This window comes from Drosophila erecta, unplaced genomic scaffold (genome assembly GCF_003286155.1).
Source record: "Drosophila erecta strain 14021-0224.00,06,07 unplaced genomic scaffold, DereRS2 tig00000021-arrow-pilon, whole genome shotgun sequence".
NCBI lineage: Eukaryota > Metazoa > Arthropoda > Insecta > Diptera > Drosophilidae > Drosophila > Drosophila erecta.
The window spans coordinates 7,799,522-7,825,584 of NW_020825198.1; the positions used below are offsets into that span (position 1 = coordinate 7,799,522).

Consider the following 26,063-nt stretch of genomic DNA (forward strand, 5'->3'; position numbering starts at 1 on the left):
CCGGCTCCTTCCCTTAGCAACCTGACCAAAAGCTAGACACTGGTGGAAAATACGATATACAATCTCTAGTGCTTTAAAATGAACCTAGAGTCCGAAGTGTTTTTCACAAAGAATACAGTACTTTAAATGCTTTCCCCGATCTGTATCAAAAATCTTCAAGAGAACGCCCCATAACCTTTAACCTCTGTCACAGAGTTTATTATCATAATGCCAGATTATCCCGCAGTGTAGCTAGTGTGTTTGCTTTGCGCTGTGTTTGGCTTTTGGGAAGAGAGGTGATGCGGAAGGGAATGGGCTCATAGGAAAGGCAGGAAGTGCAGCTTCGCTTAACATAATTAACCTCAACTAACAAGCTGAGTCTACTAATTGGTTTTATAATTACTTGCGGTGAGACACCAAACATTGAGCTCCGCTAAAACCCCGAAAATGCAACTTAATGAGCTTAACAAATTCATGAATGTGTGAAAGTTGCTTTGACAACCAGCAAATGCAGACGGGCTCACACCCACAGAAATCCTCGCAGACAATTGCCAGTTATCGTCAAGTGTCGTGTGTATCTTTCGGATAGCTACATTGTGTACTTCAGTCCCTCTGAATTTGCGGCTCCAACTGTCTGTCTGTCTGTCTGTCTGTCTCTCTGTCTGTTTGTCTGTTTGCCTGTCTATTTGAACGTCCGTCCGAGTGTGTGGCTTTGTCACACCAAATACTCACGGATACAGCTTGTCAGGGCCAAAGATACTCGTACCTACTCGAATAACTAATTATTTTATCCCCGAAAAAGAATGTCTCGCGCCGCCAATTAATTAAGAGTTAAGCGCAGTTAATTAGCAGCGAGTACAATCGAGAGCCATGTCATCCAGTCTGGTCTTGGTCCCATTTCCATCCACAGGCGATGAACTCCATCTCAACTCGCGCACATTCATCCTGCCCGGCGAACTTGAGGAGGTCCTGGATCTGAGCGCCGCCCGCCTGGCGGTGGTGCGTGATAATCTTGAGCTGGCCTTGCGGTGAGTGAAATGCCGATTAGACCCTGATCCCGAACAGATCCCAGATACTAAGCCGACACATTCCGCAGGGAGCGGCGCATGGAGTTCGAGAAGCTGCTGGCACAGGAGAAGCGCACGATGGACGGCTTTCGCATCCGGGAAATCCGGGATGTGCTCACGCTGGAGGAGCTCAAGGAGCGGGTGGATACAGTCGATTTACTCTTCACCACCATTGAGGTGAGGGATTAGCTATACTTTGCTGGCGTTTTTTGAAGATTGCGCTTGATTTGTGGTGGCTAGATTGCAAAATTGTTTACAAGCCTTTTTGAATAATTCTTGTACTAATATTTATTTCTATTTACTCAACAGAATCTCAGTCGCGAGGCCAAGGCCATCAACACAGAGGAGACTCTACTCCAAATCGACGTCTCCGCCTTTCCACTTCTTGCCGAGATCATCGAGAAAATGGAGCCCATCGAGAAGCTGTGGAAGACCTCGTACGAGTTCGAAAAGGATTACCTCATTTGGTAAGCAGCGGCAACACTTGAGCCCATTGCAATTATAGTACTGTCAGCCGGAGGGAGGGAGTGTGACACTTCCCGGGGCTCCGTAATATTCCGAAATGAAATGGCCCAGTCCGGCAGTCATTTCCATTGACATTGTTGCACGCAAATCCCAATACCAATCGTAGTGGCCCTCTCCCAATTCCCACAACCCGAGGGCGAATTCCAGCAGAAAGCTGGCGCTTATGATGAGGACACCACTTCAGCTCCTACCCCTGCTCCTTTATTTCGTCCTTATTTTTGTGTATTTCTATTTACATCTCTTCTGCTGCTTTCAGGATGTTCGAGCGCTTCGAATGCCTTAATGCGGATGGCGTGCGGGAGCAAGTGGAGAATATGCACAAGGTAAGTAGTTGCAAAGTCGGAAGTTGTCATTCCAGGGGGCTTCAGTAGCTCCAGTGGCTCCAGTAGCTGGCGGAAATAAAAACGAGCAACGACCGACAAAGTTTGAGCTGTTGTCGGATTTCTCCTGCTCAACTGCCCATGCATGGGTTCCTTCGTCCTTCGTCCTACGTCCTGTGGCTCCTCCTCTATGTGCTCCCCCTATCTACGCCGTGTCCGTCTGTAAGCCAATGTAGCAACTAAAATGCAACTAAAAACCTCAGGCCACCTAGGGCAGCAATAGTAGCCATCCATCCAGTTAGCAAGGGACAAACCCGACAAACCCGAGCAACGACCAACTGAAAACTGTCTGTAAAAAGAAAGTTCCACTTGGCAGCCGAAAAGTATGCATGGAAAAAATGCCCAACATATTTGGCGGCTGGCTGGCATAAGATGAGTAGCTGAAGGCAGGGAATCCCCTGGATTTTGGGGATGTGACCCCATCGGGGTCAGTTGGGAAGCCGTTCGGAGCCACGCAAAAAAGCTGCACAAAGGCGCAAAAGGAAAGTCAGTTGAATTGAATTTTTCGGCACAGCTGAAGCGGCAAAGTGGGAGTCCAAAAAAATGAGGAAAACATTTCTCAGGCGAAGGCTTGAATACTCTTGTGAAATCGAATTATTTTCAGCTTTACAGCTGCGCAACCTCTCACTTTAAGGGGAATCAATTACACCATATAGATTTTTAAAAAGGAAATCCTCTATTAAAATATCCATAGCAAGACAAATTTAATGCGTTTCAAAGCAGTTCTTGTAATTGAATTTCCCATTTGACAAATTGAAAGTTTTTTGAGTGGCTCAAGAAACCACTTTTACCTGTTTGTTTCTAACCCAGTGTCTTCTGTAATATTTCCCAGATAATGTACAAGTTGTCCCGTCAGTTGGCCTACAATCCAGTGGCCAAACGAGCCGCCGAGCAGATGCGCATGAAGATCGAGAAGTTCCGAGTGTATCTGCCCGTCCTGGACTCGATTTGCCGTCATGGCTTGGAGAAGCGGCACTGGGATCAAATCACAAAGATACTGGGTCGCAAGGTCAATCCGAAATTGTTTCCCACTCTGAAGGACATGATCGACGTGGACATCATGAGCATTCTGCCGCAGCTGGAAGAGATTGCGAATGCGGCGGGCAAGGAGTACGACCTGAACAACGGACTGAGGATCATGCAGGCGGACTGGAAGGACGTGATGTTCGAGGTGCTGCAGTACCGCGACTCGGACACGCACATCCTGGCCAGCCTGGATGATATTCAGACGCTGCTGGATGATCATATAATGCGAACCCAGGCCATGAAACGATCGCCATTCATCACAGCATTGGGCTCCAAGGCGGACGACTGGGAGGCCCGTCTGCTCCTCATTCAAAACATCATCGATGCTTGGACAAATGTACAGATCACCTGGATGTACCTGGAGCCGATCTTCAGCAGCGAGGATATCATGCGGCAAATGCCGTTGGAGGGGCGGAATTTCAAGGCGGTGGATAAGTTGTGGCGCAAGATCATGAAGCACACGCTGAAGGATCGCCATGTGATGGCTGCCACCGAGTATCCTGATATGCTTGAAGTCTTCACGAAGGCCATCGAGGACTTGGAGACGGTCACAAAGGGCTTAAACACATACCTGGAGCAGAAGCGGCTGTTCTTCGCTCGCTTCTTCTTTCTGTCCAACGACGAGTTATTGGAGATTCTTTCCGAGACCAAGGATCCCATGCGTGTGCAGCCCCATTTGAGGAAGTGTTTCGAAGGAGTGAGTTTGGTTCAGATGTTTATACCATCCTGTTGTAGTTGGTTAAAGTAATCATAGGCTTATCTTAATGTATAACTGATTGATTAATTGATGTACCATCCTTTTCCGAAGACTAGGAAGACTAATTATACCCGTTACTCGTAGATTAAAAGGGTATACTAGATTTATTGAAAAGTATGTAACAGGCAGAAGGAAACGTTCCGACCATATAAAGTATATTTATTCTTGATCAGCAGTCGAACTGGCCTTGTCCATCTGTCCGTATGAACGCCTTGATCTCAGGAACTACAAAAGCTAAAATGTTAAGATAAAGCTGTGCCCAAAACTGTCACGCCCCCACCTTTTTTGAAAATTTGTTGTGATGATGTCGTAGAAATTCAAGAAAATTAAGAATCGTCCCAAGGCTGAAGTTCTAAACTCCATAACTCAACTTATTTTAATCGGATTTTGACGTGGCATACCTCTAAATGTTTGTGGCGCAATTCTCTAAAAATCTGCATTCAAATTTAGAATTTTTTTTTTTTTTAATATTTTTGTAATTTTTTTGATGTGATGATGTTGTACAAATTCATAAAAATAGGAAATGTCCTAAGGCTGAAGTTCTAAACTCCATAACTCAACTTATTTTAATCGGATTTTGACGTGGCATACCTCTAAATGTTTGTGGCGCAATTCTCTAAAAATCTGCATTCAAATTTGGAAATTTTTTTTTTTTTTATATTTTTGTAATTTTTTTGATGTGATGATGTTGTACAAATTCATAAAAATAGGAAATGTCCTAAGGCTGAAGTTCTAAACTCCATAACTCAACTTACTTTAATCGGATTTTGACGTGGCATACCTCTAAATGTTTGTGGCGCAATTCTCTAAAAATCTGCATTCAAATTTAGAAAAATTTTTTTTTAATATTTTTGTTATTTTTTTGATGTGATGATGTTGTACAAATTCATAAAAATAGGAAATGTCCTAAGGCTGAAGTTCTAAACTCCATAACTCAACTTATTTTAATCGGATTTTGACGTGGCATACCTCTAAATGGTTGTGGCGCAATTCTCTAAAAATCTGCATTCAAATTTATAAATTTATTTTGTTTTTAATTTTTTTGTATTTTTTTTTATCACGCCCACGCCAACGCTCACTCCAACACTCACAAACCGTTCGTTTTTTCATTTTATTAATTTTTTTCCCAATTTTTACCGATATTCCAGAAAATGTTGAAATTTCTCGATCGGGAAACTCGACTATAGGATTCGATATTGTTTTAAACTGCTTTTACTGATCTTTTTTTAAATTTCCTACAGATTGGCAGTCTCACCTTTGACGACAACATGGAGATCGTGGAGATGGTCAGTGATGAGGAGGAGCGTGTGGCTCTGGTGCGCAAAATAAATCCGCAGTTGGCCAATGTATGCGATTTGTCTTTACGTCTTTAAGTGGAACACCTTCACCAACTCACGTTTGTTTCATAGGGATTAGTAGAGATGTGGCTCAAGGAGGTGGAGATGGTGATGCTGGACAGCGTAAAGGAGCAGATGCGTGAGGCCTGGGAGGACTACGCCATGGTGGAGCGCATCTCATGGGTGGTCAGTTGGCCCGGTCAGGTGGTGCAGGGCATCTCCTGCATGGCCTGGACCTATGAGGTGAGCCATCGAGTTCTCGGCAACAAAACCGCGCAACCACAAGGACGTTGTCCGTGGGACAACAACCGTCCATCAGTTCGGTTGGCTGTCAGAGGAGAGCTCTCTGTGCCGCTGACAGTGAGATTAGCTGGACCTCAGCACTTCTGACCCTCTTTGCCTTCCCCGGGGTGCCTTCTTTTGTGAGCACTTCCCTTTTGGGCTTTGACTTTCAGAAATTTTTTCGCGTTTGCCAAGCAGCGAAATTGAAAACCATATTTCGCTCTTTATTTGCTTTCGCTTTGCTGCAGTTTCTCAGACACTTTATGCTCCTTTATGCTCCTTGCCATTTTTTTGTACTTTACTTCGCCCAGGTGGAGGAGGCCATCGAGACGAAGGAGCTGCCGGCTTATTTGGAGAAGTCCAATCTGCAGATTGCCGACCTGGTGCAATTGGTGCGCACGGATCTGCAAGCCGGAGTCCGGATTGCCGTGGAGGCGCTGATTGTCCTGGATGTGCATGGTGAGTGCGGGGCAAGAAGCGTGGAACAATAAGTGGAATTTTAAATGTGGACCATGCCTCAAAGAGAAACCCACTTGACCGTATTTTAACGCTCTTTAACCAAACCGCAAGCCCAACACGTTTGCATAATTAAATAATGTTTCGACCAAGAACAAAACCGCTAGAGACCCGCTCGATGCTTTTACATAATGAATAATTTACTAATATTTATGATTATTGTTTCTTTTGACTAACTGTTTCTGAAAAGTACTGACTAAATTATTATTTTTTAATTTTTCCAGATCGCGATGTTGTGAAGTACCTGACGGATTGCAGGATTACCAACATTCAGGACTTTGATTGGATCTCCCAGCTGCGTTACTACTGGAAGGTTAACGAGAGTGAGTTTACTTGGGGCCCCAAAGTTTCAGCAGTTGACCACAACTATAAATCCTTGATTTATTCTCAGAAAACGAGGATTGGGTGTGCGTCAGTATGGTGGTCACAGATGTCGAATATGGCATGGAATACTTGGGCAATCTGCCCCGCTTGGTGGTGACTCCCCTCACCGATCGCTGCTACCGGTGGGTGTACAAGAACATAGTCTATATATCTTACACAAATCCCCCCCCCCAAAAAAAAACCAACACTCCACACCTGTACGATGCCCTGTATGAATATCGAAAATATTAATTGACAAACCGTTGCCAAAACCCCTCCTTTCCACGCATACAGTGCATCTAAAAGTCAGACGAGAAGCCAGGCACGTTTATTGGGAAAATATTTATTTTATTTCGGTGCATTTTAAATTTATTTTCATTTTGCAAGCAAAATACGCAAAAAGAGCTGAAAACCTTTTTGATGTTTAAGCTGCCTACGACAAACACACAGCAGCAGCAGCAGCAGCAGCAACAATAACAACATATCCAGGAATATTCAGGACTAAAGGAAGGACACACGAAATGGCAGCAGGCTGGCAGGCAGGCCGTCGTTGGCAAGCCGGCAGAAAGGACATTTTAATGGGGTTTCCGATAAAACTTTTATATTAAACAAATAAATCAATGTTGGACAGTTTTTCACACAAACACACACATACGTCGCACACTAACACTCACACCCATGCCGGGATAGTTAAAAAAGGGGGGCGGAAAGGCGGACAAACAAAAAACATAACCGAGTGTATATAGATATTTGTATGGCTATGCCGGAAAGGCTAAAAAATATATGCACAAGCAACCAAAGTGGGGACACTGCCAATATGATAAAAATATGAACTTGCAAAACAAGCGGCAAAAATGAGCCATGTATAAAATGATATTCGGAGCTGGTTAGTCGAATGGAAAAGTATCCTCAAAAACTTAAACAGATTTTGGAGAAAAGCGTAAATTTTAAAGTTGATTTGAGCTTTTTCAATGTTATATTGTATTATTAAATATATATTATCATAAAACGTAGTTATTAAAGTTGGTCCAATGTTCTCTAGTTAGCCTCGAGGTAAAAGAAAACTTATCCTTTAATGATCCTGATGAGCTCAAACTTAAACTTAAACTTCAGCCATGCACGTATATACCCACTGCCCTCATAATAACATCTATTTGGGTCAGAATAAAAAGCCGCCCATAACATAAATGACAATTTTTAAGCTGCTGCCGTGAGAAATGGGAAAAATCCGAAATAGATATTAAAAGCGAGTCCACCCCATTGTCCCGCCCCATCCATCAACTCTTTGTGTCCCTATATTAATTCACAACCCATTCGATTGCAGCACATTGATGGGCGCCCTGAAGCTGTGCTTGGGAGGAGCTCCCGAAGGACCCGCCGGAACTGGCAAGACGGAGACCTGCAAGGATCTGGCCAAGGCGGTGGCCAAGAAGTGCGTCGTCTTCAACTGTTCCGATGGACTGGACTACAAGGCGCTGGGCAAGTTCTTCAAGGTGAGCTTGGAGCTACATATACATGTATGCCTATAAAGAGATTCTAGAGCGTCGCGCTGTCTGCGATTTGCTGCTCGAATGCTTTCTAATTGATGGCCCCGAAAACGGAGTCGAGTGGAGCACATTAATCAGGCAAAGAACTCGTCTTGATGCGGCGGCACACGCAACAATCGTGACTTTCAATACCGCACGAGCCCAGTTAATTGGACTCATGTCAGACACACTGGAGCCGACTTTCGATGCGCCCTTCCAATTCCCCATTCTCTGGCCATATATTTACTATGCGTGTGTTTATTGAAATTAATGCAGCACCGGCGGGTTAATCGCTTTTCCCCTGGCTGTTGACTAATTAGCCAGCTTGCGAAAGTAATGGCCAGACTTCTTCCACAGCCCAATTCGTGCGCCTCCACTTCGGTTTATGCAAATTTTTATTTGCAGGTCGTTAACCGGTGCCTCCTGGACATCCATCCCCATTCTCATCCCTATTTCCCGAAAACACACGCACATCTTAAACGGGTGCTGAAATCTTGTAGTAAATTTATGCTGACATAGGCTCTAATCGCATAATACGCTCACACGGCTAATTGCATAATAGTTCCTAAGCCCCATAAACACGGGAGCCGTTTGATGGCGATGATGAGGTCGGTGGGGTGGTCGCGGTAAAGTGATCACCCAGTGTTCTTGTTCATTTGCATGGGATTTGTATTAATAACGACCCGACCGAACCGGCAACTTTAGTTTAGTTGCGTCGATTGGAGAGCCCATAAATTGCCAGCGCTCGCTGGCCGCTCAATTTAAATTAATGAATTTATGCGATTGGGATCCACTTGAGCTTGGACATTTGTTTATTCGTTTTATTGCTTAATTTGGGTCTCCGCGTCTGGTTTTCAGACTGGAGTCGAGTGGGGCTTTAGAAAGTCGTTCTGCGCTTTGTCACCAACTGGATTGGCATTTGTTCTAATAATCTCAAGGAAGTCGTAAATCTCCAGCACACGATGCTCTCGCACTCCGCCGATTTGCGATGCGGTTTTTGATTTTTAGTTGCCGGGCTGGGAATGTCTGGGAAACAATGTTGCGACAATCAAATAATTTGCAATTGGCAAAATATGCGAAATATTCGAGAGCAATTCCAGTGCCAGCCGGGGAAGTAATCGTAAATAAATTAAATGCAAATAAAATGGCCACAACAATGGATGTCGCACCGAACAAAAGGCGCATCCAATGGATGGCAAAAAGTTATCGCAGCAGCACTTTTGGGTAAGATACTTTCATGGGATGGGCTCCCAGATTTTATAAAGGGTGCATGTACATTTAAGCGAAATATTCAATTTTCTTCATTGCCCACGCTTGAGTTAAATACGCCAAACTTAAAGACATATTCCTATGTCATATATAGAAATATGTGTTTTCTATTTCAAGGAATGTTGGTGAGATACTTTGTATGGTCTAATACTGCACTGTGATACCTTTATAGTGCTTAAACCACTCCAGATACTCTCCATCACTGTTGCCGTTTGGCGCCAACCTACTCTCAATGGAGTTGAAAGTGTTCAAAGGCAACTGCCACCATTTATCCGTGCTCTGGACAAACATGCTCCTAACACAGCAGCTCCGGCAGCTCCAGGACCTTCTGCTCCGGCTGCTGCACCTCCGATGGAGGCAGAGGCGCTAATTGTACAATTGTGGGGCCAAGCGGAACGCAGCAGCTATCGCATCGGGTGAAGTGGGTTGTGCCCACAGTGACTGCAAAAAGCGTGCGAACGCGCAACAGAATGTAAACTCTTTGTGTGGAGTACAGCTGGATGGAAAGCGGGGCGGTCCTTGCCGCAGGACCAACAGAAGCCAGAAACCTTTAAAGGTGGTCAAGTGGAGCCAGCTGTCCCCACGGTTTCCCCATTGATAAGTGATTGTGTTTAGTTTGACCAGCAGCTTTATAGTAAGTTGTTTGCCAATCTGGTTTAGTGTAGCGTTTTGACAGGTTTTTGGGGGAGTATTAATTAAACAAACTAGTTGTGCTAGCAATGGGGATATAGAATATCAAGTCCATGTTATTATGATGCTCTTCGACTTGCTCATCATTGTATTTGCATTTACGATTTCGATCATCTAAATTAGTCAATAGTTTAACCCGTTGGACATAAATATAAACTTTATTGTAATAGAAATTTACCACATGAAATCGGAAATGAAATATTATGTTCCCTATTTCAATGAAGTTCATTCAAAACATTTGTTGCCGTTGCAATAATTGAAAGCATACCCAAAAATCAGTTCGTTAGAGCTCCTCATATCTGCAGCAACAGGGGAAATTGGAACCTTTTCTTGGGCCAACCATAGATACTGCGCTGCATGGCCATCGGGCAGCTCACAGGGATATATAGCTGATAGATTCCGACCTGCGACGCCCACTCCATATGGTTGGGCATTCCATGGCGTGGCGCTAGCAGTCAGGTCAGCTTCGCTGCTTTGGCGTTCTATTTGTGCTGCTCCGGGTGCAAAGTGGGCGGGAGTGGGGGTGTGCGGGCTTCCAGCTGGGATAAAACAGCATATTTATTGCAACATGCAAAAGGAAGCATATCAAAGGGTCGTAGTAGTAGTGGCGGCCCCAGGAACCGGAATACAGAAACCGAGCCATGAGAAAGAGAAAATAATGTTTATGCTGCTGTTTGCTTTTTCCACTTTTCCCCAATCGAACAGCGGGATGAGTGTGAGTGTGTGTGTGTGCAAGGATATTTCCCTTGCACTCTTGTCCAGGAATTTCTGTTTCTATTTGTGTGCTATTTTTTGCAGCCCTATTCGGGATTGTTCACTCGCACTGGGCTTGTGTGTTTTGACTGCTCCTCATCCACTCATACCCACTCCCATTTCTATGGATTCCTTGCAGGGCTTGGCACAATCGGGCGCCTGGGCCTGCTTCGACGAGTTCAATCGCATCGAGCTGGAGGTGCTCTCCGTGGTGGCGCAACAGATCCTGACCATCCAGCGGGCCATCGGACGCAAGGTTGTGAAATTCTTTTTCGAGGATACGATGCTCAAACTGGATCCCACTTGTTCCATATTCATAACCATGAATCCCGGGTGAGTAGCGGGGTTTTTTGGATGCAAGGATGCCTGAGTGCTGGGAACAGCAGCTGCGGTTTCACGCATCGCATTTTTTCCGCACTTCCTGGTTTTTTCTTTTTTTCCCCCCCCTTTTTTTTGTGCTGTTGGACTGGGCATTTGAAAATACATTTAGTTACTTTGTAAGCCTACCATACGGTAGATACGACTGATACGAACGACACGGCGAAGAGGGCTATTAGCCACCCACTTGGAGGTGGACGCACTGCGTTCCGATATTGGTAGTTATTGCGTTATTGGAGATTTTCCCATCGGGATATTTATTGCTTTGGCATGCATGTGGAACAGCTGCGACAAACATGCATATTAGCCAGGCCCTGTGAATCCTCCTGCCCATGGCTGTGGTCCTGGTTCGAGCCCTCTCCGGCCGTAACTGATTGTGCCATTCAGCGGAGGTCTTAATTTCGATTGGACGTCGCTTTTGCTTTGCCATTCCTCCTGGCCAGAAGTGTGCTTTTTTGTGCTTCGCTTTGCTTTGCTTTGCTTTGCTCTGCTTTGCACCACTCAGCTTTTTCCTGCCTGCCTGCCAATTTGTCACGCAACCAGACGTCCTTAAGAGCAGTCACTCATATTGGTTATTGGCCATTGGAAGGGCCAGGGCCTGGGAAATTGGGAGAGCTGTGAGGAGCCTGTGTTTAGTATTTATGCCATTAGCACTTGCACTTTGACGAATTTGATTGCCCAACGGGCTCTAATCCGGTGTCTCCTCTGCTCCTTCTGAACCTTTGCCCACAGCTACGCCGGCCGAACAGAGCTTCCGGACAACCTGAAGGTCCTGTTCCGCACGGTGGCCATGATGGTGCCTGACTACGCCATGATTGGCGAGATCACCCTCTACTCCAACGGATTCGACATGGCCAGGAATCTCTCCCAAAAGATTGTCCAGGCCTACAAGCTGTGCTCCGAGCAGCTGTCCTCGCAGTCCCACTACGATTACGGTGAGTTAAGAGTTCCAGAAAATATCTGTAATTTTGATTGCAAAATTGTTGAAGAATATGGATTTTTCTTCCGCAAATTAAGATTTATGTTCCCTGTGTTCCGGAAACTCCGTTGCGCTGGAGCATTAAATCTCCGTAGCATGTAGCTGGCTTTAGACATGAACTGGTCAGAGGGCAAGGTTGTCGCTCCACCTGGCTAATAAGGCGCAAAAGTAGTCAACAACATGTGTTTTTTTCCATCCCTGCAGCTCAACTTTGTGGGAGTTCGGTATGGTTTTTAGGAGGGATACAACTTTCCGGATGTCTCATGTCCTGCGTGCGTGTCTCCTCCTCGGCATTTTTCGTGCATCCTTCTGCTCGCTTGTTTCAAGGCAAAGATATTGCTCCTTTTACGACGTAACATGTCATATGACATTACAACATGTCTGTGTTTGCCACTCCGTCCGGGCTTCCAGTATGCGTGTGCATCTTTGTGCATCCTTTGCCGGCCGCTGGCTGCAATTGCAGGAAGGCAGCTGTGTGCAAGTTTATGTGCAAAGTACATTTGATCAGTATCTTATTTTGAGTTTAAATTGAAAAACTTTCTTGCAAGTTTGCTGCGCTTTTGTGCTGCATGTGTGAGAGACAAATGGCACATAGACACACACATTGTATTTGCCGCTCTGCCAAGTAATAATAAAAACTATTTGTACATTTAGTTGCCCTCCCACCAGCCAGCCCCCTTTCCTGCCCATTCCTGTCCAGCTGTTTTTGCAACGTTGCGAAAGTTTAGCATTTCCCTGGCGCTATAATGATGAGGCCAGGATGCGCAGGCAATGGCTTTCGGATGGAGCGGGACTCCAGGTATTGCCACTCCCCGCATCGTCGACGCCACCAGGAGCGGCATCGCGAATGCCTCAACCTACTGACTGCTCGCTGAGTTATGCCCTCGCATAACGTTCAGCTAATGCGGCAAAACTCCAACTTCCCACGCCGCCTCCTGCCGCAGATCCCTCTGCCTTACGAATGGTACGGTGCAACCTATAATTAACTACCAATTTAATAAGAATTTGTCAGAGCTAAAGTGCAGGTCTTCTGTTGCATCTATTGGGAGGTTCTATTTCTATTTGTAAGCTGTTAGGCCCTCCTGCTCAGTTAGTGCCTTATCGATGTCCCACTGTACCTCTATTTGCCAGGAATGCGCGCCGTAAAGTCCGTTCTGTTGGCCTCCGCCTCGCTGCGACGGCTTTATGCTGACCTGCCGGAGCCGGAGATTGTGCTGCGCGCCATTGTGGATGTCAATTTGCCAAAATTCCTGGAGCAGGACATCTCCCTCTTCATCGGCATCTACATGGATCTATTCCCCGGCGTTGAGCTGCCAATGGTAAGCAAATTTACTGTCATCGGTTTGAATCAATTAACATTCTTCAGGTGTAATGACCTGCAAGCGCCGCCAATTAATGCGATAATCGTTTATTAACAAATAAAAACAGAAACGGACTTGATATAGGGTAGCGGTTATTGAATCATTTTTTTGCTGATGATTACTCGCCTTAAATACGAAACTGAATTATATTCTTTCACTTTCAAAGAGGACTTTCCCTTTGCTCCTTTGTGGCAGCCCATTGGCATTTTATGCATTCTTATACATCATTTATTAACTGCCTGCATACCATTTCCCACTGTTCATATTTTATTTACGCCGGATAGCCGCAACGTGGCGACATACTCAAGTGGCTGCACATCAACCTGGAGGATCGGAATCTGCAGGCGACGCCATGGTATTTGGAGAAAATTCTGCAGATATACGAGATGCTGCTCGTGCGTCACGGCCTGATGATAGTGGGTGGCTCGATGGGCGGAAAGACCACTGCCTACCAGGTGGGTATCCATGGTTCAGGAACACACCGTGCTCCTTACCTATTCATTTCGCCGTCCAGCCAATTAAATGGCCTGGAATTAATGAGTTAACAAACGACTTAATCTGCACAGGGATAAATTAATTGCAGTTGTCCACCTTTTTTGTCTTATATTAAAATACTTGTTTTGAGAAAAATGGCATTAATCATCGTTATAAATAATCATTTTTCGCGCAGGTTTTGGCCCAGACGTTGCGAAACGTGTCCAACGACGAGGAGGCGACGTTGAAGGAGTTCCCGGTCACGTTCCGCATCATCAACCCAAAGGCCATAACCATGGGCCAACTTTACGGGCGCTTCGATCCGGTTTCCCATGAGTGGTACGACGGAGTGCTGGCCAAAACGTTCAGGGAACAGGTGCAAGGACCCAAGGGAGAGAGGGCATGGGTGATGTTCGATGGGCCGGTGGATGCGGTGTGGATCGAGAATCTGAACACCGTGCTGGACGACAACAAGAAGCTCTGCCTGATGTCCGGCGAGATTATGCAGATGACCAAGCTGATGAACATGATGTTCGAGCCGGCGGACTTGGAGCAGGCATCGCCGGCCACAGTGTCGCGTTGCGGTATGATCTACATGGAGCCATCGCAGCTGGGATGGCGGGCGCTGCACAAAAGCTTCACCAATGTATTGGTGAACAAGGTGGGTCTAAGTGAGATCTACATGACCCTGTTCGAGGACATGACGGAGTGGCTGGTGCCGGCTGCCTTGGAGTTCCTGCCTCAGTGCAAGCAAATGCTGGAACTTTCTCCAATCTATCAGTACCAGACCTTCTCGCGGTTCTTCCTGCACTTCCTCGAGAAGCACAAACAGTTCAACCAAGCCTGGTTCCAGCAAATGTACCTCTTTTGTTTCGCCTGGGCATACTGCTCGGCTCTCACGGGCCAGGGTCAGAAGACTTTTGATGCACTGCTGCGAAAGGTGATCTATGGTTCCAATGAGAGCTACCCGAAACCCAAGTACTTCTCGCTGAATCGCGGTCAAATGTTCCCGGAGAAATTGCTGTTTCTGGACTACCGATTCGATGAAGCTGAAAACTGGTGGACCTGGCAGAAGAGCGACGACAGCGCAGGCACCACGGCCAACTTCCCCGAGAATGCCCAGATCAGTGAGCTTATTGTGCCCACCAAGGAAACGGGTTACATATCCTATTGGCAGGACTTTTGCATCTCCAAGTCGTACGCCATGCTGGTCGTTGGACCTACAGGAACTGGAAAGAGTGCCATCATCACCAGCAACCTGCTGGCCATGCCCAAATTCGCCAACCTGGTCAATGTCATAAACTTCTCGGCTCGGACCTCGGCGCAAATGGTGCAGGACACCATCATGAGCAAGTTGGACAGGCGGCGCAAAGGAGTTTTTGGACCCTCACTGGGAAAGAAGGTGATTAAGGCTTGCAATTGATAACGATAATAATTACCCACATTCTCATTTAATATTACCAATTAAAGTGCACTGTTTTCTGCGACGATGTGGCCATGCCATCGAAGGATACCTATGGCTCCCAGGCTCCACTGGAGCTCCTCCGCACTTGGCTGGATCACGGTTATTGGTCGGACCTCGTCGATACCACCAAAATCGAGCTGGTGGACATGGTAGGTGGTGTTGCCAGTTGACAACTTATTCCGTCCATAAACTGGCCATAAGTTATCTGTAAAGTTTTCATCTTTGCCCTCCTGCCTCCCCACTCCATCCATGAACTCCAATCGTTGGACAGACTCTGATGTGCGCCATGGGCACTTTGGGTGGCAGTAACTTCATTTTTCCGCGTCTCTATCGCCACATGTTCGTGGTGGCCGTCGATTCCTTTGAGGACGCAACCATCGTTCGCATATTCACAACGATTGGTGATTGGCATTTTTCCAAGGGCTATCCGGAAAAGGTGGCTCTGCTATCCCGTGTACGTATCTTTTGCTCGTGGTCGCAAACAACGAAATGTAGAGAGAGAAAATACTTTTGAATTTTGATTTAAATGATTTCACTAAGTGTAAAATATGGTTATCAAAAATTCTACGACGCCACGATACCACTTCGCTATCAACTAAATGGTTAAGGGGATGTAAGATAACTTAAAATTTCAAATTCGTATATACAGAAATTTATATATGGGACCAATTTGCATTCGTGTAAAAAGCGAACGAGCACAGCCACTGGAGGATGATTGTCTGGTCAGCGGCGTCAATGGTCCATCCCTGCGTCGTCTGCCGTGCTTGGCACGCATCCAAGCGTTGTGGACATAATAAAATTAAAATGGCTTATTTTATAGCTCCATTTCCACAAAACTTCGACTGTCTCGCTCTACAGTTTTCGTTTGTGTTTGGGCTTTTTATTGCACCTGGCCGTGAGTAAGTGTTATCCTTTCGCAGGGCTTATCGGAGGCCATGGTCAGTGTGTACCGCGATGCGATTCGCAGCTTCCTGCCCACGCCAGCCAAGTCGCACTACTCCTTTTCCCTGCGGGACATCACCCGCGTCTTCCAGGGCATCGTGATGGTGCCCCCCAAGCGGATGCCCGATCCCGAGAAGCTGGGACGCCTCTGGGCCCATGAGACATATCGCGTATTTTACGACCGGTCAGTATAGATGACTTCCTCAGATAAGTACATAAATTCGCTACACGTTTTTTTTTCAGTTTGGTGGACCAGCAGGACCGAGATCGTCTGCTCCTGATGGCCGTGGACGCCTGCAAATCCAATCTGCGTTTTCCCTTGGAGCAGGCATTTGGGGAGCGCATCGAACCGGGCGAAAAGCTGACTGACAACGATCTACGTAATCTATTCTACGGCAATTACATGGAGCCGGATGCGGAACCCAAGTTTTACGACGAGGGTGACACATACGAGAAGCTGGAGAAGCTGATGAAGTACTACCTCAGGGAGTACAACTCCTTCTCGAGTACGCCAATGGATTTGGTCATGTTCCGATTCGCCATCGAACATGTGAGCAGGTGTGTGGAGTCTTAGGAATGGTTCAAATTGCTCCACCTAACAATGTATTATATCTTTCTAGGGTGTCCCGTGTGCTGCAGATGCCGCGTGGCAACATCCTGATGGTGGGCATGGGAGGATCCGGACGTCGCAGCTCCGCGCGCCTGGCCGCCTACATAGCGGACTGTCGGCTCATGACGGTGCAGGTGTCCAAGAGCTACACCATCACGGATTGGCGCGATGATCTCAAAAAGATACTAATGTCGGCCAGCTTCAATCTCAACCACACCGTATTCCTATTCTCTGACGCACAGGTGAGTTGGCCAGGTTACTCGTAAATGCTCGTAAAAACACCGATCGATTAGTGGGCTGATGTGGATATGCAAATCCGTCGGAATGGCGTTTTAATAAGGTTGTAAATAGCCTCGTAATCAAAGCACAGCCCGGCTAGGGAACAATAAACCCATAAAGACTCGACTTCGAATCCCAAACTTCTTGGTAATCTGAGTATGTAAATTGCTAAATTGAAATTAATTCGAATACTCTTGAAAATTAAGCAGAGATTAGTGGCAGGGATCTGTTGTCGGGGCAAAATTTTGTCGAACGAGTGCCGGGGCAATTAAATTTGGCTCGAATAGGCTTTCAATACGGAAGCAGCTCTCATTGTTTTGCCAGAATTTGCATTTATAATTAGGTTAATTGTTGAACTAACTTGATTATTGCTCGGTAATTTGCATAGGCAGCGGCTCAAATTATGGCAAATCAAGAGCACATGAGTGGGCTTCACAAAATTGGCAGCGGAACAAAGGCGGCGTGTGGTGTCGCACCTCAGCCCATAATAAATGTTGGTCAATAAATTAGTATGGCCGAAATCCAATCGATATATGTGCCAGACAATATGCAGGTGTTTACACATTGTTGTTAAACATTATAATGCTGCGTGCTCGCCTTATGCGCCTTTTGTCTATCGGCTCCATTTGACCGTGAAGCGTGACCAAAAGTGGAGATCCATAAGAAGCCATTTGACCGGATTAAAATTGCTTTAATTCTGTTTTGCACAAACTCTGAAATGCCGAAACTCAATCAGATTGGTTGCACCCTGCCTTTTCGTTTTTGTTCGATGAAAACTGTTCGAAGCATTAGAATGTTTTCGTATACCTTGGGCCATCCAATCAATGATTTATCTCCCCCTGTAGTCTTCTGTCCGGGCCAACAAAGCCCCATGCAGATATTAATTAACAATTACACCAAAATGACCAACTGAGAGCATGCTGCTCCTGCTTAGTCCTACCTGCAGCCCCTAGTCCCGTGTCCCGTGTCCTGAGTCCTGAGTCCTGAATCCTGAATCCTGGGACAAGGCCACTTAGGCGAATGCAAAATGCATGTCCCAGGATCTCTGGACAAAAGGGCTGGCTCCCTGGCAACATAAAAATGCATTTGGCCAGCAGCATAGCTCAACTTCAGTTTAAAACCCCCCATCCACCAATGCGATGCCTGGCCAGCTTCCACTTCAACTGCAACTCGAACTGCAGTCCGATTTGCATTGCACAATTGTGAATTCCCAGTTTCTGATTCTCTGTTTCTCCCTGCGGTCGATTGAAGGCAACGGATGAAGGCTACGTGGAGGATATCAATGGCATACTTAATACCGGTGATTTGCCCAATCTCTATCAGCTGGAGGACAAGGCAACCATTATGGAGAATATGGCAAATGTAGCCAAACAATTGGTGAGTGTGAAGAGAAGGAGTGAGTGCAAGAAGCAAAAACTGGCCAAATCGAGCGTTAACAGTGATGGAGATTTGGTTGCAAAATACACATTTTTAAGCAGATTTAAATTATTTCTCATAGGTTTTAGTTATTTTACGAAATATTTTATTTGATTTGCATATTTTCCAAAGCGTATATAAAGCAATTAGGTTTGTCATTAGGCTGTTAAGTAAAGAGTAGCCAAATTTTGCATCACTAAAGCTCAGAAAGGTAAGTGCATTCCTACCATGGAGCAAAATGCAACTCCCTTTGGCCAAAACCCCTCCACAAATCGAGATGGGTAACTAAACCCAGATGATTCACCGCAGGGCAAGATTCTGGACACTCTGCCCAGCGAGGTGTACGCCTACTACATCGAACGCATCCGGGAACAGCTCCACATCGCACTGGCCTTCTCACCCATCGGGGATTCCTTCAAGGAGCGAATCCGCGTATATCCTTCGTTGATCAACTGCTGCACCATCGATTGGTACATGCCCTGGCCGGAGGAGGCTTTGTCCCGCGTGGGGGTTTACTTTGTCAGTTCAATGAATCTGAACCGACCGCATGGAGAGGAGACACAGGAGCCGGTCCAGGTCAAAGATCCCGCAGATCCTGACCAGGAGGAAGTGCGTCGGGAAACGGTTGGTGGCGAGCGGGAGCTAACCCAATTGGAGCTAGACCTGGTCGACTGCGTCATGTACTTCCACCAGTCTGTGGTGGACGCCAGTGAAAAGTGTTACTTGGAGCTGAATCGCCGAAATTATGTGACGCCATCGGCCTATTTGGAGTTGCTGAAGGCCTTCCGAACTTTCTACTCTCGAAAGCTGGACGAGATCACCCGGCTGAGAGATCGCTATACCACGGGCTTGGAGAAGCTCGACTTCGCCGCAGGTCAGGTGGGTGAGATGCAGACTAATCTGTACGACCTGCAGCCCAAGCTGAAAATCCTGTCGGAGGAAACGGATCGCATAATGGTGAACATCGAACGTGAGACGGCTGAGGCGGAGAAGAAGAAGGAAGTGGTGGGTGCGGATGAGGCGGCGGCCAATGAAGCCGCTGCTGCAGCTCAGGCCATCAAGGATGATTGTGAAACCGATTTGGCCGAGGCCATTCCCGCCATGGAGGCCGCCTTGGAGGCGCTGAACACCCTGAAGCCAGCTGATATTTTCATAGTGAAGTCCATGAAGAACCCCCCCTATGGCGTCAAGTTGACCATGGAGGCTGTGTGCGTGATCAGGGGCATCAAGCCGGATCGAAAGCCCGATCCAAGTGGACACATGGTGGAGGACTACTGGGGTCCCTCGATGCGCATGCTCAGCGACATGAAGTTCCTGGATTCCTTGAAGACCTTCGACAAAGATAATATTCCACCGCCCATTATCAAGAGGATTAGGGAGAAGTACATAGCAGATCGCGACTTTGTGCCGGAAAAGATCAAGGCTGCTTCGATGGCCTGCGAGGGCATTTGCCGCTGGGTGCGCGCCATGGATGTGTACGACAAGGTGGCCAGGATCGTGATGCCCAAGAAGGCGGCTTTGGCCGAGGCTGAAGGAGAGCTCTCCCAGCAGATGGAGAAGCTTAATGCCAAGCGGGCCGAGCTGCAGGTTATTCTGGACAAGCTGCAGAAGCTCAACGACTTCTTTGCGGAAAAGTCGCGGGAAAAGAAGAGATTAGAGGATGAGATCGACAACTGCGAGAAGAAGTTGAACAGGTGAGTCCAAGCGGTTAGAATTTTCCCTTAATCTACATTCCATTCCCCTCCAGAGCTGAAAAGCTGCTGGGTGGACTTGGCGGCGAGAAGACCCGCTGGTCGGAGGCGGCCAAGAATCTTCACGAATCCATTAGCAACATTGTGGGCGATGTCCTGCTGGCCGGTGGTTGCACTGCTTACTTGGGCTATTTCACGACGGAGGTAAGTTGGTTGTGGTTTGTTTTTTGGTTTCAGCATACATATGTCCCCGTCCAGCGATGACAGGTAATGGTCCTGTCAACGTCCTCCGTTCTCGAGGTTTTTCCCATAAAGGCTTTTAATATGCATGAGCACGTGACATTGATTTTTCTTTCCGTGGTTCTTTCCGTTTTTCTTTTGTGATGTTCCTTTTCAAATTGAGCGACAGGGCATTTTCGTGGCCAGCATTTTTTGTAACATATTTAGCTAGACTTCAACACTTTCTTTCTAGTACCGTGTAAATATCCTGGACGACTGGAATGCTCTGTGCAAGCGCAAGCACATTCCGAGTAGCGAAACCTTCTCACTGGCCACCACTCTGGGTCATCCGATGACCATTCGAGCTTGGTCTCTGGCCGGTTTGCCGGCGGATAACTTTTCGGTGGAGAATGGCATCATTGTGACAAACTCCAGTCGTTACTCGCTGCTCATTGACCCGCAGGGTAAGTTGTTCTAACGTTTTCAATCCTTTGGGTACTATGTTCCTTATTCCTGGCAGTGCAAGCCAACAAATGGATCAAGAACATGGAGAAGAATAACGACCTCAAGGTGATCAAGCAGAGTGATGCTAACTACATGCAGGTGCTGGAGCTGGCCATCACCTTTGGCCAGCCTGTTCTCATCGAGAATGTGGGTGAGTTCTAGAGAGGATCTAATCCATGACCACCAGTCACAATGCCTTGCTATTTCCCCCCTGTGCTGCAGGTGAAAAGCTCGACTCGAACCTGACGCCCATTCTGGAGAAGAACGTCATCAAGCACAAGGGCGGTCTGTTTATCAAGAGCGGCGACCAAATGATAGAATACAATCCCAACTTTCGTCTATACATAACGACCTGTCTCCGCAATCCGCGTTATCCGCCGGAAGTGATGGTTATGGTAAGTTGTACCCAGAAGAAAAAGCAGAAATGAGGAGCGGGATAATGGGAGCTCCAGCTCCGGCTCCAGCTCCAGCTCCACCTACACCTACAGTCTGCAGTCTGTGGCAATGATGACGTTAGTTGTGTAATAAAACGACCAACTTAAATTGATATTTGGAGGATGCGCTGCAGCGGCAGCAGGCGCTGGGAATATGCAAATTTTCGTTGGCATTGACGATGACGGGGATGGGGATGTGGATGTGGATGTGGATGCAGATGTGGATGTGGATGTGCGAGAGCGGCATGGTGATGTACGTGCGAGGTGGCTGCATAACTAGCAGTCGCAGCCCCGTCATCGAGGACATCTATCCCAATGCCTCGTCCTGCCCATTGTGCCCATCCCGCTCCTCCGTCGACGTGTTTATAAAATTTTTCCAGCTTTTCGCTCCTGCTGCCGTTTGCCATCGCTTTTTATGCTGCAACTGTTGTCAGCAGTTTTCCTTTTAACCATCTCTATTTTAGCCAACCGTCCTTTCCTCAAACGCCCACACAATTTTTGCTTGCTCCTTTCTTTTTTTTATTTTTTTTTTTTGTGGCACATTGTGTGTTTATTTTGAGTTTTCCTTCCATTTTACGTGCCACTCTCGGCGTGGCAAGGCTCCACCAACCACTACCACCATTGATCCTGTCCTGCCTTCTCCATTTTGTCTCCTCTGTTTAGGTAACAGTATTAAATTTCATGATAACGGAACAGGGATTACGCGAACAATTGCTGGCGATTGTGGTGGCTCACGAGCGTCCCGATTTGCAAGAGAAGAAGGAGCAATTGATTATTGAGTCCGCAAGGAATCGTGATGCATTGTACACCATCGAATCGAAGATATTAGAGGTAAGGCTCTTTGGCTGATTCTGCTCGTCCTGCTGATTCTGCTCCTTCGGCTCATCCTGCTCCTTTTGCTTTTTGCCACTGCCGTTGGCATAATAAATGTTTTTATTCCCTCGCATGCTCTTTGAGCAGCTACTGCTCCTGTTCGGGCCGTTTGCATTCCAATCCGCTGGCCATGCTCAGCAGATTCAATTAGAGCCGGACTGGCAATTTATGCTTTTGTGCCTGGCCAATGACAATTCAATTAACTGGAAGCAGGATGCTTGAATCGCAAATATAGCGGCGCATTCTACTGCATGCTAAGATCATAACAAATCATTTAAATGTTATGCTAAGCAGTAATCTTCATCATATCCATATTTGTTTCACTTACCACACCATTCCTTGCCAGGTTCTTTCCACCTCAGAGGGCAATGTGCTGGAAGACGAGAACGCCATCAATATCCTTTCGTCCAGTAAGATTCTGTCGGAGGACATTCAGGAGAAGCAGGTGATTGCCGTGGCCACTGAAATAGAGATCGATGCCGCCCGGCAGCAATATATTCCCGTGTCCAAGCACTCGGCCATCCTGTTCTTCTGCATCAGCGAGTTGGCCAATGTCGATCCCATGTACCAGTACTCGCTATCCTGGTTCCTCAATCTCTTCGTCAACACGATCCTGAAAGCGCCGAAATCCGATCAGTTGAGCGAACGCTTGAGAAACCTCAATGACTACTTCACCAAGTCCATCTACACGAATGTGTGTCGCTCCCTTTTCGAGAAGGATAAGCTGGTCATCTCCTTGGTCATGTGCCTGGGCATCCTGGTCTCGCAGGGTCGAGTGGAGAAGGCGGCACTGCTCTTCTTCCTCACGGGAGGCATTGGATACAAGAGTATTCCCCCGAATCCCCTGGGCTCCTGGCTGCCCGATAAATCCTGGGCTTCTGTCTGCAAGGCTGCGGACCTGGAAGGGTAAATATTCATAGAAATATATGGTAGTGAAAAAAACCAACATACTTTGCACAAGAAAGTAATTGAGTTGCACATTACTCAATAAAGGTTAATAAATCTCTTTCAATTTCCTGAAACCCAACCCCTTTTACGCGATAGCCTCAAGAACCTGCCGCAGATGATGGAAGCGCACGCGGAGGAGTGGCACAACTTCTACGACGCAAGCAATCCCGACCAGCTGCAGTTGCCGGCACCGAACAACACGGTGAACGACATGTACTTCCTGATCGTCATCAAGGCTCTCCGTCCGGACAAGGTGGTGCCAGCCGTGCGGGTAAGTTGAGCCGCATCCGTAGCCGAAAGCCGAAAGCCCAAGGCCCCTGGGGGAACGGAGTGCCCATTTAATATCCCCCGATTTTGTCAGGCTTTCATTACGCGCAACCTGGACCGCTCGTTTGTGGAGCCGCCACCCTTCGATTTGGCTGCCTCGTTCGCGGACAGCTCGCCGAAAATTCCGCTGGTGTTCCTGCTCTCGGCCGGATCGGATCCCATGGCCAGTCTCTTCATGTTCGCCAAACAACGCAACATGTACGACAAGTAAGTTAATTAACGAGAGTGGCTCATATTTCCGTGTCCGTGTCCATGGGTGGGTGATGATGCCGATGGTGAAGCTGCCGGTGCTGGTGGTGGAGGTGGAGGTGCAGGTGGAGGTGGCTTGTTTTCGATTAAGCGCGACATGTGCGCCTTGTCGATATGTGGCCCCGACTCCGCGCATACCCATCTGTGCCTCATCCAGCTCTTTAAAGAAATTTATGCTAAGCACATCTCGTCCCAAACAGATTGAAGACCATCTCACTGGGTCAGGGACAGGGTCCGCGAGCGGAGAAGATGATTATGGAGGCCGCCCGACATGGCCAGTGGGTGGTGCTGCAGAACTGTCACGTCGCCATCAGCTGGATGGGCGACCTGGAGAGGATTTGCAATGATACCACCCTGACGGATGGAGCCAACCACGACTATCGGCTGTGGTGCACCTCCTATCCCAGCGCCGTCTTCCCCGTCTCCGTGCTGCAGAACTCCGTGAAGATGACTAACGAACCGCCCAAGGGGCTCAGGGCTAACATGCATCGCTCCTTCACCTCGGATCCGCTGATGCGGGATAAGTTCTTCACCAATGCCTTCCTTTTCTCGGACAGCGCCAACAAGTGCTGGCTGAGGGGCGTCTTTGCTCTGGTCTTCTTCCACGCCGTCGTCCAGGAAAGACGAGAGTTTGGGCCGTTGGGCTGGAACATTCCCTACGAGTTCAACGAGTCCGATTTGAAGTGAGTCATTTTCTGTAATTGTGTTACAAAAATATTGTTATTTTCATAAATGTAAATCCTTGCAGAATTTCCCTGTTGCAGTTGAAGATGTTCATCAACCAAAGCCAGAGCATTCCCTTCCGCGGCCATGTATATTTGACTGGAGAGTGCAACTATGGAGGTCGAGTCACTGACGACAAGGATCGTCGTCTGATTCTATCTCTGCTGAACATGATATATAATCCCAATACCATCGAAGAGGATAAGTGCGTTAACGAACTCAACATAAGCCGAGCAATGCTAACATGTTTATTTATCCAGCTATGCCCTGTCTCAATCCGGAAACTATCGGGTGCCCATGAGTCCCACGCGCTTGAATTCCATAGAGTATGTGTCCAGTTTCCCGCTGAGTCCGCAACCCGAGGTCTACGGACTGCACGAAAATGCGGACATTAACCGAAACGTTAAGGAAACCAATGCCGTAGGTCAACCTAAGAAATAATGTTGCCAAAAATACCATTCCATTTTCTTAACAGCTCATCAGCGGCGTTTTGCTGACCCAGACCGATTTGATGGCCTCCGTGAAGGCCAGTTCCTCTGGCGGCGCCAAGGCGGACCCGGCCATAGCCATCTGCAAGGAGGTCTTGAGGCAGCTGCCGGACGAGTTCGACATTGACGAGGTATCCAAGAAGTATCCCGTGATCTATACCAATTCGATGAACACCGTGCTGCGCCAGGAGCTCATCCGCTTCAATCGCCTGCTCTCATACATCCGGAAGAGTCTGATCAACGTGGGCAAGGCCGTGGTGGGTCAGATTGCCATGATTCCCGAACTGGAGCGAACGCACGCCTCGATGGTCATTGGCAAGCTGCCGGCGGACTGGCTGAAGAAAAGCTATCCGTCGCTTAAGCCATTGGGCAGCTACGTGAGCGACCTTCTGGCCCGGTGAGTTTCCTAGTTCTCCAGCTATCCAGCCATTTCATGCAGCCAGGCTCAGGGCACTGAAAAAAAAAAACCATTCACTTTGGAAATTTTCTATATTTCTGGCAGCCTTCTATTTCTTATAGTACAATTTGTTGGCCCAGTATATATATTTCAGTATATATATTTCTTCCGGTTAGGAATAGTTCTTTTTAGCAGTATTTCCAGACGTTCGGACAGCCCTCAATGGCATTGTATTGAGCTGAGTTGCCAGTAATGCGCCGCGTGCGCCCTGCTCGAAGTTCTGTTCGTTCCATTCGTTCTTTGCCTCAATTGTGCAAATATAATAAATGTATACGGCACACACATCCGATGCTCTTCCTCCTGTGGTTGCCACTGCCACTGCCACTGCCACTGCCATTCATGGCAAAAATCTTATTTGCTTTTGACATCAAAGGACGATGCTGTTTGTGTGCTCCTGCTCCCGCTCCTGCTTCTGCTCCTGATTCTGTCCAACGCTTTGTGTGCACCCCATTCCCATGGCCGCATTTGCCAATCGCCCATTTCCATTGTTGTCGCATGTTTAATATTTATTAATAAATTGAAAAATATGATAACTCGTGTCCACTCGCAGGCTGGCCTTCTTTCAGGATTGGATAGACAACGGCGAGCCGATGGTTTATTGGATATCTGGCTTCTACTTCACCCAGTCCTTCATCACAGGCGTTCTGCAGAACTACTCGCGCAAGAACCGCTTCCAAATCGACATGATCTTGATCGAGTTCGCGGTGACCAAGTTCGAGGTACAAGTCCCTGGAACTCCCGACATAGGAGCCTACATCCGGGTGAGTCAACTTATT

At 47.3% G+C, this 26,063-nt stretch overlaps 1 protein-coding gene across 1 annotated transcript in view; it reads left to right on the forward strand.

Annotated features, from left to right (window-relative positions):
* LOC6544190 (dynein heavy chain 3, axonemal) overlaps positions 1-26,063 on the forward strand; it is a 35,112-nt gene that overhangs the window by 7,994 nt on the left and 1,055 nt on the right. The window contains exons 16-51 of the mRNA XM_001971912.3: positions 890-1,007; positions 1,076-1,223; positions 1,356-1,513; positions 1,828-1,894; positions 2,784-3,674; positions 4,976-5,080; positions 5,144-5,314; positions 5,665-5,812; positions 6,094-6,192; positions 6,261-6,375; positions 7,557-7,725; positions 10,610-10,803; positions 11,581-11,783; positions 12,959-13,146; positions 13,473-13,643; positions 13,859-15,064; positions 15,133-15,276; positions 15,399-15,581; positions 16,048-16,253; positions 16,313-16,627; positions 16,690-16,921; positions 18,210-18,335; positions 18,684-20,068; positions 20,122-20,269; positions 20,538-20,748; positions 20,805-20,939; positions 21,011-21,183; positions 21,886-22,053; positions 22,442-23,001; positions 23,140-23,314; positions 23,405-23,577; positions 23,820-24,302; positions 24,368-24,547; positions 24,603-24,762; positions 24,818-25,227; positions 25,838-26,048. Of these exons, the coding sequence (XP_001971948.2) occupies positions 890-1,007; positions 1,076-1,223; positions 1,356-1,513; positions 1,828-1,894; positions 2,784-3,674; positions 4,976-5,080; positions 5,144-5,314; positions 5,665-5,812; positions 6,094-6,192; positions 6,261-6,375; positions 7,557-7,725; positions 10,610-10,803; positions 11,581-11,783; positions 12,959-13,146; positions 13,473-13,643; positions 13,859-15,064; positions 15,133-15,276; positions 15,399-15,581; positions 16,048-16,253; positions 16,313-16,627; positions 16,690-16,921; positions 18,210-18,335; positions 18,684-20,068; positions 20,122-20,269; positions 20,538-20,748; positions 20,805-20,939; positions 21,011-21,183; positions 21,886-22,053; positions 22,442-23,001; positions 23,140-23,314; positions 23,405-23,577; positions 23,820-24,302; positions 24,368-24,547; positions 24,603-24,762; positions 24,818-25,227; positions 25,838-26,048 (9,929 nt within the window). The remainder of the gene's footprint in view (positions 1-889; positions 1,008-1,075; positions 1,224-1,355; positions 1,514-1,827; positions 1,895-2,783; positions 3,675-4,975; positions 5,081-5,143; positions 5,315-5,664; positions 5,813-6,093; positions 6,193-6,260; positions 6,376-7,556; positions 7,726-10,609; positions 10,804-11,580; positions 11,784-12,958; positions 13,147-13,472; positions 13,644-13,858; positions 15,065-15,132; positions 15,277-15,398; positions 15,582-16,047; positions 16,254-16,312; positions 16,628-16,689; positions 16,922-18,209; positions 18,336-18,683; positions 20,069-20,121; positions 20,270-20,537; positions 20,749-20,804; positions 20,940-21,010; positions 21,184-21,885; positions 22,054-22,441; positions 23,002-23,139; positions 23,315-23,404; positions 23,578-23,819; positions 24,303-24,367; positions 24,548-24,602; positions 24,763-24,817; positions 25,228-25,837; positions 26,049-26,063) is intronic.